The following is a 14,015-nucleotide window of genomic DNA, read 5'->3' as shown; positions in this document are numbered from 1 at the left end:
ATTTCACTATCGGGGGGCCGAGCTCGAATCCCAGACAGCCAGCTTTACTAAGTTACGTACCTTTTTAGCAATTAAAATGTCACTCGCTTCAACGGTGAAGGAAAACATCGTGAGGAAACCTGCATGTCTGAGAGTTCTTCATAATGTTCTCAAAGGTGTGTGGAGTCCACCAGTCCGCACTGAGCCAGTTTGGTGGACTACGACCTTAACCCCTTTTCATTGTGGGAGAAGACCCGTGCTCTGTAGTGGGCCGGTAATGGGTTTATATGATGATTATGTTTTAAAGGTAAGTATTTATTTATTGACGGCCGATTGGCGCAGTTTGCAGCGACCCTGCTTTCTGAGTGTGGCCGTGGGTTCGATTCCCACAACTGGAAAATGTTTGTGTGATGAGCATGAATGTTTTTCAGCGTCTGGGTGTTTATCTGTATATTCTAAGTATTTATTTATATTATTAATATAAATATTCTTCAGTCACCTTAGTACCCATAACACATGCTACGCTTACTTTGGGGCTAGATGGCGATGTGTGTATTGCCGTATTATATTTATAAAAAATAAAATAATATAAGTGTAATAAACGGCTGCAAACTTCTCCTTTTCCATGTTGTCTTGCTTTGGACACGTTCATTTTATCTCTGTTCGTGCAGTATACCTTCCCTGTCGACAGATGGCGTGATCATCCTCTGGGATCGCGCTATCTTTGTGTTATTCCCAGAATAAGTACCCATGTTGATTTATGTATAGTCAATTCAAATCTGGAATATTGTACAAGTGTGTAAAAAAGTATAGTATTGTGAGAAATCGTGTATAGTGTTTCCTTCATGGACGAACGGCAGTGATTAGGTAGCTTATCCCTGATCAGGGGATATAATCAGGGGATATAGTTTTTTTCTCACGGATAGTCGTGCTACGAAGTGTTGTTCGGTCTAAAGGCATGGTTTTCCATTTACCATCACTTGGGTATGTAAAAAAAAAAATAATAACCCTGCTTTAAACGATGATAGTAAGCCGCGTAAATAGGTGTGTCTAATATATTGCTTTGTACTACTCGATTTACATTTGTAGTCGGGGATCGTTAATAAGAGGCTCCTTAGAGGGTAGAGCAAACTAACTATTCAGTTCATTTAAAGGAACCTATAAAAGCCACGCACTTAGTGTGGCCTAATTTATAAGTGATAGCGTCAATAGAAAGTGGTTTAACATTATACTAGTGCCTATTTTGCTGTACATACATCATATTACTTAATGACAAGTATGAATGAAATGAAAATGAAAAAGTTTATTAAACACCAACGTAACAATTTATTGTTACATACATTAGGTAGGTGTTGTTATTAGACACAACAGAATTATTCGCTAGCGAACACACCAAGTTGAGCTTGTTATTGTGCTCGCAAGCAAGTCTCGATGTGTCTCGTAAAATTTAAAATTGATAATGGTGACGGTACAAAAATAGAGCTATCCTTTTCTACGTTTAACATTGTGAAAAGACCAGCACTATTTTTAAGACTTGTTAACTTGCTTTAGTTTAAAGACCTACATACATGTGATAAAAATGATTGACAAGTTATATTTTTCCATAAATTTACTACTCGCAACTCTACAGCAGGCATGAGGCCAGATAAGCTTAGTTTGTTGAGTTGTCATAAGCTTCATTTCAATCGCATTATTTCTGCTGCCTTATAGGACTGAGATGCGTGTTTCACAGCTCTCTAAATTCATGATGATCAAGTCAAATGCAAATATTTCTATAATCAAATAGGCCGACAGGAAGTACTTTTGACGCGAACTTACAAATTTATATGGTATTGTGATTATGGTTGTAATTATATGGTCTGCATGCAGAATAGTAATATAATATTTTTTTTATGGAGCTGACACATATACCGTTACCTGCTAACTGTCTGAGAGTCTATACTTTTAAGACTTGGATGTTGCTTTGGAGCCGAACATAACCTGGATCAGCTAATGTACCACGACCAGACCACGTGGCGATATTGGAATCACAGGGCGTGCATATTACCTACGCATTGCTATCCATATTTGAATCTATTCTGCGGAAGATACTCCCGGTTACAATGCCTAAAAACGGCGGATTTAGAAACATAATAGGAATTTTTATTAAACAACGCAATTAATTTATCCATAAGGAGCTTTAATCTTCAGTACCCTTATGGTCAGAAAGGATAAAACCTGAATTAATAAGATTTAGTAGTATTGCCAGATATGTTCTGGAATTGAAACCGCGTAAGTACAGGTAAGTGCAGTGGAGGATATAGTTTAGCTCGATAGGCCGATGACTATATATCTGGATAAGGGAGGCAGAGTTTCATATGAGTTGCTACGACAAAGGTGTAGGTATGTTCAGTAGTGATCGCAGATAGACTGTTGATTGATATATAACTGGAAAGCCTTTGCTGAAGATCCACTTCTTTTAGGCCATCGAGTCCCGTTGTTCTCCCGCTATATCCCATGATTTATGTCATACACCACTCCATTGCGATCGACTGTTAGCCTTGCTCTCGGTTCAGGCGACATTATATTGAGACGTGCTACTCCCTCATTGAACGCTGACGGTTCGATGCAACTTTTTAATCATTCTCTATTTCGAACAAAGATAACAATAATTTTAATCAGCTCTATAGTGGGAGTCGTCAACAACGCAACTACACTATTGTTACGAGCTATCAAAAATTAGCTACTTTAAATACTTGTCTAGTCAGGTTTTGTTTGTTTATTACCAAGAAATATACACTATTGTTACAATCTTTTAATAAAAAGCTAGAAAAATACTTGGCTAGTCAGATTTTGATTTCATAGTGCCAAGCAATCTACACTATTGTTACGAGCTCCCAAAAAAGCTACTAAAATATTTGACTAGTCAGATTTTGTTTATTTAGTGACAAGCAAACTACACTATTGTTACGAGCCAGTCAAAATAAGTTAGAAAAATACTTGGCTGGTCAGATTTCGTTTGTTTAGTGACAAGCAAACTACACTATTGTTACAAGCCAGTCAAAATAAGTTAGAAAAATACTTAGCTGGTCAGATTTCGTTTGTTTAGTGACAAGCAAACTACACTATTGTTACGAGCTAGCCAAAATAAGCTAGAAAAATACTTGGCTGGTCAGATTTCGTTTGTTAAGAGCCAAGCAAATTATACTATTGTTACGAGCTAGCCAAAATAAGCTAGAAAAATACTTGGCTAGTCAGATTTCGTTTGTTAAGAGCCAAACAAACTACACTATTGTTACGAGCTAGTCAAAATAAGCTAGAAAAATACTTAGTGTTCAGATTTCGTTTGTTTAGAGCCAAGCAAACTACACTATTGTTACGAGCTAGTCAAAATAAGTTAGAAAAATACTTGGCTGGTCAGATTTTGTTTGTTTAGAGCCAAGCAAATTACACTATTGTTACGAGCTAGCAATTCATTTGGTTACGGGACACAAAAATTATTGCTGTACTAAAGGCCTCTGGGAGAACTAGTAGAGCTGTTTGTGACAGAGCTCGTTGAGGGACATAATATACAGCCATGCTTACATCTATCGCCAAGCAGCATTGCTGAATTCAGGTCTGAAGGACGTGGTTCCCGGTGCAATAGCTGGCTTGACTGACATGAGGCTTAAACCTCCGTTGATGGAAAGCAGTTAAGTGCAATTGTATTTCCAACTGAAGAATATGTTATCTATGTGTTAATTATATGGTAAAGTATATATTATCAGTTATTTTAAATATTTATTTATGTTAGATGCATTATATATTAGTTTATGTATTAGTACTATTTAGTTATTCGTATGTATTTATTTTATAATTTGTACCACCTGCAGTTTGTTCACCTCTTTTTTTCCTACTTCTAATCTCATCACTACAAAGCGGTTTACGGTTTAAGGCCTTTAGCCGCCTTTTGTATTCTGCTTTTATTTTTATGTTTCTGTTTTCTTTTATATATATATATATATATATATCTTTAACTTAATGTGGTGTAGTAAGTGTAGTAAAAAAAAAACACCCGGCTAAGTTTGTTTTGGGCTTCTTCTAAGACCAGGACGCGTTTGGAACCCTCGTAGCTTTAGTTTTAAGTTTACGAATGTGGTTATCGCCATCATCTCACTACCGTGTAATTCTTATGTACGCATCAAAAGTGCCACCTATGGGCCTACTTGAATAAAGATATTTTTGACTTTGACTTTGGTGTAAAAAAAAATAAATAAATAATAATAACGGATACAAGATGGCTCGTTGCAGGACGTAGGCTAGTAGGTATATAGGCGTTGATTTCTACTTTTCATCAAGTGAGCCATCTCCTTGGTCCATCAATTATCAAGTACTATAAAAAAGAGTAAATTTTCCAATAAGTTTCCACCTGGTTTCCACTGTCACCGCTTGGCAACTATCATAAATTTACCAAATAGACAGCAGCTGTTGCCATCAATAATCTTATCTACGTACGTTGCAAGCAGTATATTAAAACCTAATGGATCAACGGATGCGAATAATAGGATTAAAGTTGGAAATCTAAAGTAAACTCAAGAGTTTGCCACTCGAATTTCTGTCGCTTGTGAGAATAAACTTTTGTAGAGAGCAAACGCCTTACAAAACCTTGTCACGAAGCCCCTTTACTAGCGTCTAGTACACGTTTCTCTGCAATTTAATACGAGAACTAACAATACAGTGCTAAACTCCGAAATCAAGAGTGCTTGAACATGAGTGTGCTTCTAAGAATACGACGAAATACCTTTTTGAACAGCCACATATAAGTCTGCACACATACGAGTAGGTATAAGTGTAAGTCATTGGTAGTAATTTTAATACTTTTTTTTTCCACCTCAAGCTCACCAATTTTGACTACATCCCTTGCGCAGAGGGAAGCGCGCTGTTTTTTTTAGTAGTAGGTCCCAGGTTTGATATCCGCCAGATGCAGTGGCGTGCATAGAGGGTATGCACAGGGTATGCAAATAATGTAAAATTAAGAAAATCTCCAGAACTTATATTTACGAGTTATAAAAACTTAAGGGTAGGCTTTTTATAACATAAAAAAAATCAAAATTCATTTCAAGTAGGCCAAATATAAGCACTTTTGAAACGTCAAGTCTGTCTGTTTGTAGTGACCCTACCACCGGTTCGGAAGGCAGATTCTACCGAGAAGAAGCCGGCAAGAAACTCAGCAGTTGCTCTTTTCCAATATCAACAATTTACATTTTACATTTTAACATTCATTTTTCTATCTTGTGAGAGCTGAAAGCGGAGCCGGATGCTTCCAAGCAACCTTGTCATTATATAACTCTTACTATGCCTACCCTTAAGTTTTTTTTTTATCTTTATTATATATTTTATACCATCGGCTCGCTTATTGCATACCCTGTGCATACCCTCTATGCACGTCACTGGCAAGAGGCAAATTATAATTTCAGAATTTTCTCTCGTCTGGTCCGGTGCGAGGCTAGTTACGAGAGAAAGACGTGCCACCGGGCGATTTAGCGTTCCGGTACGATGTCGCGTAGATACAAATTAGAGTAGCACGTTACATACTTAACAGCGGGTGAGATTACAGCCAAGGGTTAACTTATACGCCCTTTAGACAGGAAAATTGCTATAAAATAAGCATGGCTGTATTTCCCTGGAGGAAATCTGGCATAAAAAGCTTTATTGCTGAAAAACAAAATAATAAGAACAAGTGTGAAACACCTTACAGATCAATATGTCTCTAAATGTTCGCTGCGGAGTGGTGAATGTTGACTAGTCTCGTGTATACATGCCTTTACATTACATTCTCACTAATGTAATAAACCCATAAATCAACGGGGAGAAGGGTCCAAACGGCTCATATTTCATCACGCATCCAATCTTTCTTCGCACGTCCAAACCGTATTTATTTAGATCAAGGTACATACTCTACAGGGGCAATCAACGCGTATTCAGTTTCTTTGCAGATGTTAAACGCATATAAAATACTTAAAAAAAAAAACACGTGAACCGAAATCGTTCCGCCGATGATTGCGGTGACGTCTACGTTACATCCTGCTCAGACGATTATAAATGTGAATTAACATTCACATCAGACTAGACAGATCAGATCAGATCAGACAGATGAATTCATTCAGAGTAGACTTTGAAATACTTATGACCATAGACAATTACTAGCTGACCCGCGCAACTTCGTCTGCACCAAATAGTTTAATATCATAAAAAAAACTAGAATCTAATTGCGCTACCTACCAGGTCCAGTTTTACTTCCAAAGTATGTTATTCGCGGCCCATCGTCGCCGTACTTGTAATTCTATACCCGTCGCAACTTCTAAGCGATAGGTTTAATTTGAATAATTTGAAAATGAATTTGCAGGTATATAATCAAACTTAATATTTTTATTATTTTATTTCTTTCGCATTTATAATATTAGTATTTAGTAGGATGGTACGCATGCATTCGATCGTTGGCCCGATGTGCCTTGCGACTGGCTGTTATCTGTGAAGAGTTATGTCCTTTATCTCCGACAATATTTATCAGATCTCCATTAAAATTAGACAATACATGCTTGATAGTATACACTTTTAAATAAGAAAGATTTTTTTTAATCGGTTTAAATTTAACGGAGCTATGAAGTAAAATTGATTAAAATTTTATCTCTTATCCCGGAGGAAACTTATTGTTTACCGGGATAAAATGGAATACCAGCTACCACTATGCCAAATTTTATTTAAATCCGTTCAGTAGTTTTACCCGGACAGACAGACAGACAGACAGACAAAAATTAAATAAAAATCTGTTTTGGACTCAGTATCGATTATGAAGCATCCCCCGATTAAATTTTTTAAAATATATTTAATGTACAGAAATCTTCTATTTAGTTTTATTATACCAGTATGATATTCCATTTATACCAACGTTCAAATGCCAGTGCCAAAAAAAAATTATGTGCCCTAGAATCTATGTCACTGCCAGTCACCGCGATTACGATGTTTACGATATTGGGATGTTTTTTATTAAATTATTTATTACTGTAAGTTGAGTGTTTTGTTTAATAACTAGGTAAGTGTGTGTTGATAAAGTAACAGTAAAGCTATTTTACCAATTTTATTTGTAAATTTCAATGTATTTTTATCACTATCAAGCTCAAATACCGGCACGATGTTTTAATAGTTGAAATGGGCAGCAAACACTCATTTGCAATAGTTATTTATACAAATAATAGTATAATTTTAAAAATAACACGTAGAAATAATGTAAGAACGCTGATCAAAAGTCGCAAGAAAATGCAGTTTCGAAATTCAAATTCTAATCACGCGAATCTAAGCTTTATTCGTAGGAAGTTAAGGTGAAGGCTCTTCATTAGGATGAAAGTTTATGTCGCGATTGTTGACGCATTCTTTCTTTTTTTATATAGTTGATTTTAGACTTCAGCTTCAGTTTATCACACTTTCATAAAGATAATTTATTTAGAAAGTTAATGCCGTTTACAGAACCATAGGTTAAGAAAGAAAATGCCTTAAATATACATTATATAATATAATATCGAGGACATAAAAGGGTCATGGGCAATTTAGCTAAAGAATAAAGGTAAAATTGAACATTAGGCGGGATCGAGCGTGTTTGTAACCGTACTAAAGCCGGGGTCACAATAAGATATTTGGATTCATTTTTAAAAAGAATAATTAACCATCATCATCTTTATACCAAAATCCTTACTTTTTCGTAAGGTTTATGGATTATAAATGCAAAAGTGTGTTTGTTTGTTTGTCCTTACTTTACGCCCTAACTAAGGGACCAATTGACTTGATTTTTAGCATACTAGCATACTACTACTAGACTCAGCAGGAAATAAAGTAACATAGACTATGTGTATATAAAAGTATCTAACATAGGCTACTTTTTAAACCAGGAAAACAAATGGTTCCCATGAGATTTGTGAAAAACCGTAATAAACACTGACATTGTGACAGTTATTGTATGGATACAAGATTTTATTTCGCAGGCAAGTGGCAGGTCATGTTCTTATATAAAATAATAATAATATCCTTAAAACTATACCATTATGTCAACTTGCAATAAATTTTGCATGATTGCGCTAAATTTAATGTTATCTAAATATGATCAAAATAATTTTCGGCAATCCATACTGCGCTGTTTCAAGACATGATCAATTTACTGTCTTCAGGAATGCATTTTGCAGCGGCCTGCCTGTACCGATTGAAAAAATCAGCCTTAATCAAATTATCAAATCAAATCAAATCAAATATACTTTATGGCACACAAGAAAAAAATAAATAATAGTGATTAGTAATCACTTATAGTGATTTCTTCCAGGCAACCATTATGAGGAATTGGCTCACATATGAATCCTTGTAGCGGTGCACAAAACTCTAAGAATATACATACATATTAATAATTACTAAAATTACAAAAACAGTACATATATAAAATAAAATAAAATTCTATATTGTAAAATAACTAATATTAAAACTATATATAATAATGTTATCGGGACAGAAAGTAAATGTGGAATATAATAATCAAACTTACAGTGTTAAATAATAATTCTTTAGAAGAGTCTTAAAAATACTGTGTGATTTAGCGTAACGAATGTCACTCTGAGGCTTCGGCCGTGGCTAGTTACCACCATACTAGCAAAGACTTGTAGCTTAGCGATTTAGCATTCCAGTAAGATTTCGCGTAGAAATCAGGGGTGTGGGTTAAATATAACTGCCATACCCCTTACAGGTTAGACCGTTACTATCTTAGACTGATCATCACTTACCACAAGGTGATATTTTAGTCCAGGGTTAAATTGTAGTTGAAAAAATATCTTAGCAGCAGCCCGCATCAATTTAAAAGAATCAGGTAGTTTATGCGATGTGCACCTCCAACCTAACATTCCGGGGGTAAATTCACGTCATTTTTCAGCGACTTGCTCGGACAAATGAGATCGAAACGTGAGGACCCTTGCCAAACATGGAGAATGAGATTTTTCACAACTTTTTTACCCAAAACACGTCAGGGGTGCTAAAACGATTTCGCTTCCCATTGTCATTAACCATCCTTTGGGCATATGCTCAAAGGATGGTTAATGACGACTTATGGCATGGGTTCTTTTTTAAGCCATAATACATTGACTAACACCCAGATTCAGAAACTTTTCCAAGAATTTTCTTTCTTTCTCTTTCTTTCTTTCTTACATTCTATCTTTTAAGTTGCCGTCATCATTACCCTATAAATGTCCCACAGCTGGCTACAATCCTCATCTCTTGTAACAGGGAGGGATTTAGAGCATAAACCGAGACCGAAGGCTTAACTTGCACTCCGAGTCACTTTCCTATTTCCGTTAATTCAGATTTTTTTAACACCTCAATAAAAAATATCCTGACTTGACCAACCCAAAACCACTTGATCCGGTATCACTATACCGAAGACGCAGTTGCCAATAGTGTGTTGAAATAAGGCCCAAAGTCCAGAATTTACTTCGACCCCTACTAATATTATAAATGCCAAAGTATTTTGTTCGGTTTGTCCTTCAAAACCACAGCAGTAGAGCAATGGATTAGTTTTTTAAAATTTAAATAGTTTATGGGCCGAGAGGTGGCATGGACTAAATAATGTTTGGTAAGGAAAAAATGTAAGGTACCAATGAGATAGGTCTAAAATATAATTGTGCTATTATGCTTATAGAAGCGGTGGTAGCCCAGTGGGTAAGAGCTAGACTTCACTTTCGGGGGGCCGAGTTCGAACACGCACCTCTAACTTTTCTAATTTATGTTTTAAGTTATTAAAATATCACTTGATTTAACGGTGAAGGAAAACATCGTGAGAAAACCTGCATGCCTGAGTTTTCTATTTTGTTCACAAAGGTGTGTGGAGTCAACTGGACCAGCGTGGTGGACTCCACCCTAACCTTTTCTCATTGTGGGAGGAGATCCGTGCCCAGTAGTGGGCCGGTAATGGGTTGATATTATGATGATGATGACAATTACATTTTAATACGAAAATAAAAAAATGCCCTAACCTATCTGCTCTTACAATAATCTCTTAACATTGGGTAACTCGTGCGTGAGTGCGCGTGCTCGTATTTCCCGCTTTAAATAGCAACAAGCACAGAATTATGAACGTACAGATTCCTCGTTCAGCCATTATGTAGTGCATTGTGTCCAAAAACAGTTAAAAACTCCCCGCGTACGTCCGCGGAATGTTGCTAGCTAACAAACTTTTTCAGTTTTCCATTTTATGGTTAACGCTAAGAACATTTGAGGTAAAATAATTACTTTCAACTGCTTGATGGTATGAAGTGACTAACCGTTTGTTCGAGAAACAACTTAAGTAGGGTGGTTTTTGATGCCTCAATATTATTAGTGTTCGCGGTTTCTGTATGTTCTTTATTCTGTGGTTTTGTCTGCTTTGAATTTGAAATAGCAACAAGTACCTACGTTATTGTAAAAAACTAAAAAAACGTCTGCCGAACAATACATATACATTTGAAAATTGCGCCATACAGTTATAATATTATACCTATACTTTCTAGCTGTTGCCCACGTTCTTTGTCAGCTTTAATTAGGGTTTTTTTTACAAATCGCGTTTGTTTTGCAGGGGTAAAAAGTAGTCTTTATTACACTCCGTTCTTTCAACTTACTCTATGACTCTATGATAAATAAACAAACAAACAAACAGGCAAACACATATTATTTTTGTAAAGATTTTATTTATAATATAAGTATGGATTTTTCAACAAACTTATATATATAACCAGTGTCATTTGGGACGTTGTAAGACGACAATTTTAAAATTACCCCATAAGCCCAAACCAAGTTATGGTGTAAAACAAAAAGTCAATTACATGCATACATGAATTCTGAGAACAATTCATTTTTTTGAACAGTCGTGTAATTCGTTTCCCAACTATAATATTTATGGCTTACCTTTGGATGATCTCTAACTGGCACCACGACCCGGACGCACACTTTGACAGGCTTGTCTCTGGTGATGTCCAGCATCCGCCTTTCACCACGCCATTCACCTGTTGACAATAATTTAAGAGTGTATAAGGTTAACTGCGTTCTGAAATATAACTACTGGACAGGCTGCTGTCTTATCTTGTTTTTATCTCAAATTGATCGATGAGTACGAGTGTCCAAGGAACTAAAATTAGAAAGACTTATTCCACTATTTATTAGTGCCAGAGAAATTCTTATGTCACGTGTTCTATGTGACATAAGAGTTTCTCTGGCACTAAAGTCCTATTGTTAGCGTTATTTACCTTGTTAAGATACTCATGGTTTTCTTTGTTTGCGAAGGGACTCGCGTCAGGAAGGCCGAGCTGTTAGCGCTATTTAACGTGTTAAGATTATTTACGTTTATGAAATTATATAAATATTTAAAATATTTTCACTTAAGATGTCCTTCATCATATGAAGGATGGCGTTTGATTTGTTATTTACGGATGTTAATTTAAATGTACCTAATTGTAAAAATAATCTTTTCAAAAAAGATTCACAAATGTAATTTAGACAATAATAATTTTATATATACTACAACAATAATAATGAATAATAATGAATGAGTTACAACAATAATGAAGTAATTTATATAAGCTTGAATATAAATTGTATGTTTGTTTCCTCATTGTAAGTGAATAAGTGAAACATTTATTTATTTATTTATTTAGCAACGCACCCCGTGAAGACATTACAGTTGCCCAATTCTTCTCCTCGGGGCTCTTAAAAGAATGTAACAACAAGTAATAATTACAAAAAAATTAAATTAAATTGAAACATAAAAATAAGCTTTATAAATTTAAGAATAAAAAAAACAAAACATTTAAACATTTAATTATTATCTTAGATTACCTACTCTATAATAACACTTTAATTTGCTTTTGGAGCTGAAGCGGCGGGTTGTGAAATATGTCCAGTTCCGAATTACTATGAGTCTGAATTACTTTGGTCTGTATACCGAGAAAAAAATAATATACAGAGGAGAAGATGGCGCCAATTATGGATTCAGGCGCGAACGCGCAACGTACCTGGAATGGATATAATTTTAGAAGTGTGCAGTTGCGAAGCGAAGAGTGACAATTAAATGCAAAAAAAAGACTGCGATACGAGTGTAACAAACTTGTTTCTACTGGCAATTTAATTAAATTTTAGGACACAAACGCTACTATAATAATAATAATAATAATAATAAAGCCCTTTATTACTGAAAAAAGCATAATATAAATATTCAAACTATTATTTAAAACACAATCTTCCTTATGACTATTTTTCTTAACATATTATTTATATTTGACAGTTTCGCAGTTCAGTACGCCCTTTGGACGAAGGCCTCCTCCATTTCTTTCCATGCATCTCTATCACGCGCCAGTCTTTGCCATGTTGCTCCCATCATTTTGACAAAATCATCGCTCCACCTAACTCTCTGCCGTCCTCTAGATCGCTTCCCTTCTCTCGGATACCATTCTGTAACTCTTTTTGCCCACCTGTCTTGCTTTTGCCTGCACACATGTCCCGCCCATTTCCATTTTAGTTTTCGGATTTTTACTTTAACATCTGTTATGTTCGTTTCTTTTCTTAGTGATTCATTTCTTATTTTGTCTAACCGTTTAACATGTAACATACTACGCTACTATTGTGACCTAAATATGATAGTTTGATATATTCCCTCGCAGACTTTGTTGTAGGTAATGAGTACTTCAATCATGTAGTACATATTTTTTATGTATCATAATTTCAATACTTATAAATAATGAACTTTATAGGCAAAAATTTGCAACTTTGGGTTACATTATTGTTGAATTTTTAATAACAGCTCAACCAATTCCAATACAATTTAAACAGGACTACCTGGAAAATATGCTCTTTAAAACAAAAAAAGAATGTTTCAAATCGTCTCAGACGTCTTTGAATAATCGGGTAACATACTTGTACATAAAAAAAAGATTCCGACGAATTGAGAACCTTCTTTTATTTAGGTCGGTTAAAAAAAGTGTGGGTGTAAATAATTGTTCTAACCAGGTTGCTCTTCTAATAATTTTAAATGGCGATAAACATCCATGTTAGTTTTTTGTGGGCTTCTTCTTAAACTATAGCTAGCTTAAGTTTTATGTTTACGAATATGGTTACCGCCAACATCTCACTACGATGTACACATTTTACATGTAATGTACACATTTAAAGTGCCATCTATGGGCCTAGTTGAATAAAGATATTTTCGACTTTGACTTTGACTTGGACGTGTGACGCATCAAATTAGTATAGAAATAAGCTGTCATATGTAAGGGACAGACATTCCATTGTGTTAATTATACATGTCAGTGAGTAAGTACCTTTTTCATCATCAGGTAAGGCAGAGGTAAGCTGTTCGTATCGAACTAAAACTACACTTATGTCATTCTTTTGAAGAAATACTCTTAAAATTGGTTAACGGCAAGAAAAAGAAGATAATAATTATTTCTCTAACTTGTTGGTTGCCAGTATGAAATATCTCCCTTATTACACTATCGCACATGCAATTTTCAAGGTTGTTTTTCCCTTTAATGACGGAAAATTTATGTCGCGATTATAAAATTGCTTTTTAAAATGTAGGTACTTTTGAAACTTCTATGCCAGGACTTAGTTCTAACTTTTACTGCATAAGTGACATGACAACAATAACTGTACTGTACTGTTTTTTATTGAGGCTTTACCTCAATAAAAAATACACTTATGGTTTGCACGAATTAAAACGTATTTTTAATAATAGATTATTTTAAGACAGTTATAATGCATAGAGTTTGGTTCTGAACTAGTTTTGCAGTGCACGATCAACTTTACAAAGTTAAATCCACTGATAGAAATCCTAACAAATTTCCGAACGCGCTATATTTACCGCCCGCCATTATTAATCCGCATCTGACAGCTGTCATTTTTCCAGCCCACGGCGACCTTTAGCGTGGATTTTCTTGGTACAAATTCAAAATTAACTTTTCATTAGTTTCACCGATCAATCTCCTTCGTGCCTTCTTCATCTACAAGACATTGGCGAAATACCT

General features: G+C 35.2%; 1 protein-coding gene across 1 annotated transcript in view; it reads right to left on the bottom strand.

Annotated features, from left to right (window-relative positions):
• The window catches only part of LOC120623233 (KH domain-containing, RNA-binding, signal transduction-associated protein 2), a 314,271-nt gene that overhangs the window by 54,964 nt on the left and 245,292 nt on the right, over positions 1-14,015 (bottom strand). The window contains exon 3 of the mRNA XM_039889154.1: positions 10,906-11,003. Within this exon, the coding sequence (XP_039745088.1) occupies positions 10,906-11,003 (98 nt within the window). The remainder of the gene's footprint in view (positions 1-10,905; positions 11,004-14,015) is intronic.

This window comes from Pararge aegeria, chromosome 1 (genome assembly GCF_905163445.1).
Source record: "Pararge aegeria chromosome 1, ilParAegt1.1, whole genome shotgun sequence".
Lineage (NCBI taxonomy): Eukaryota > Metazoa > Arthropoda > Insecta > Lepidoptera > Nymphalidae > Pararge > Pararge aegeria.
The sequence above is the reverse complement of the archived record's forward strand: the minus strand, read 5'-3'. Positions and strand labels throughout refer to the sequence as shown.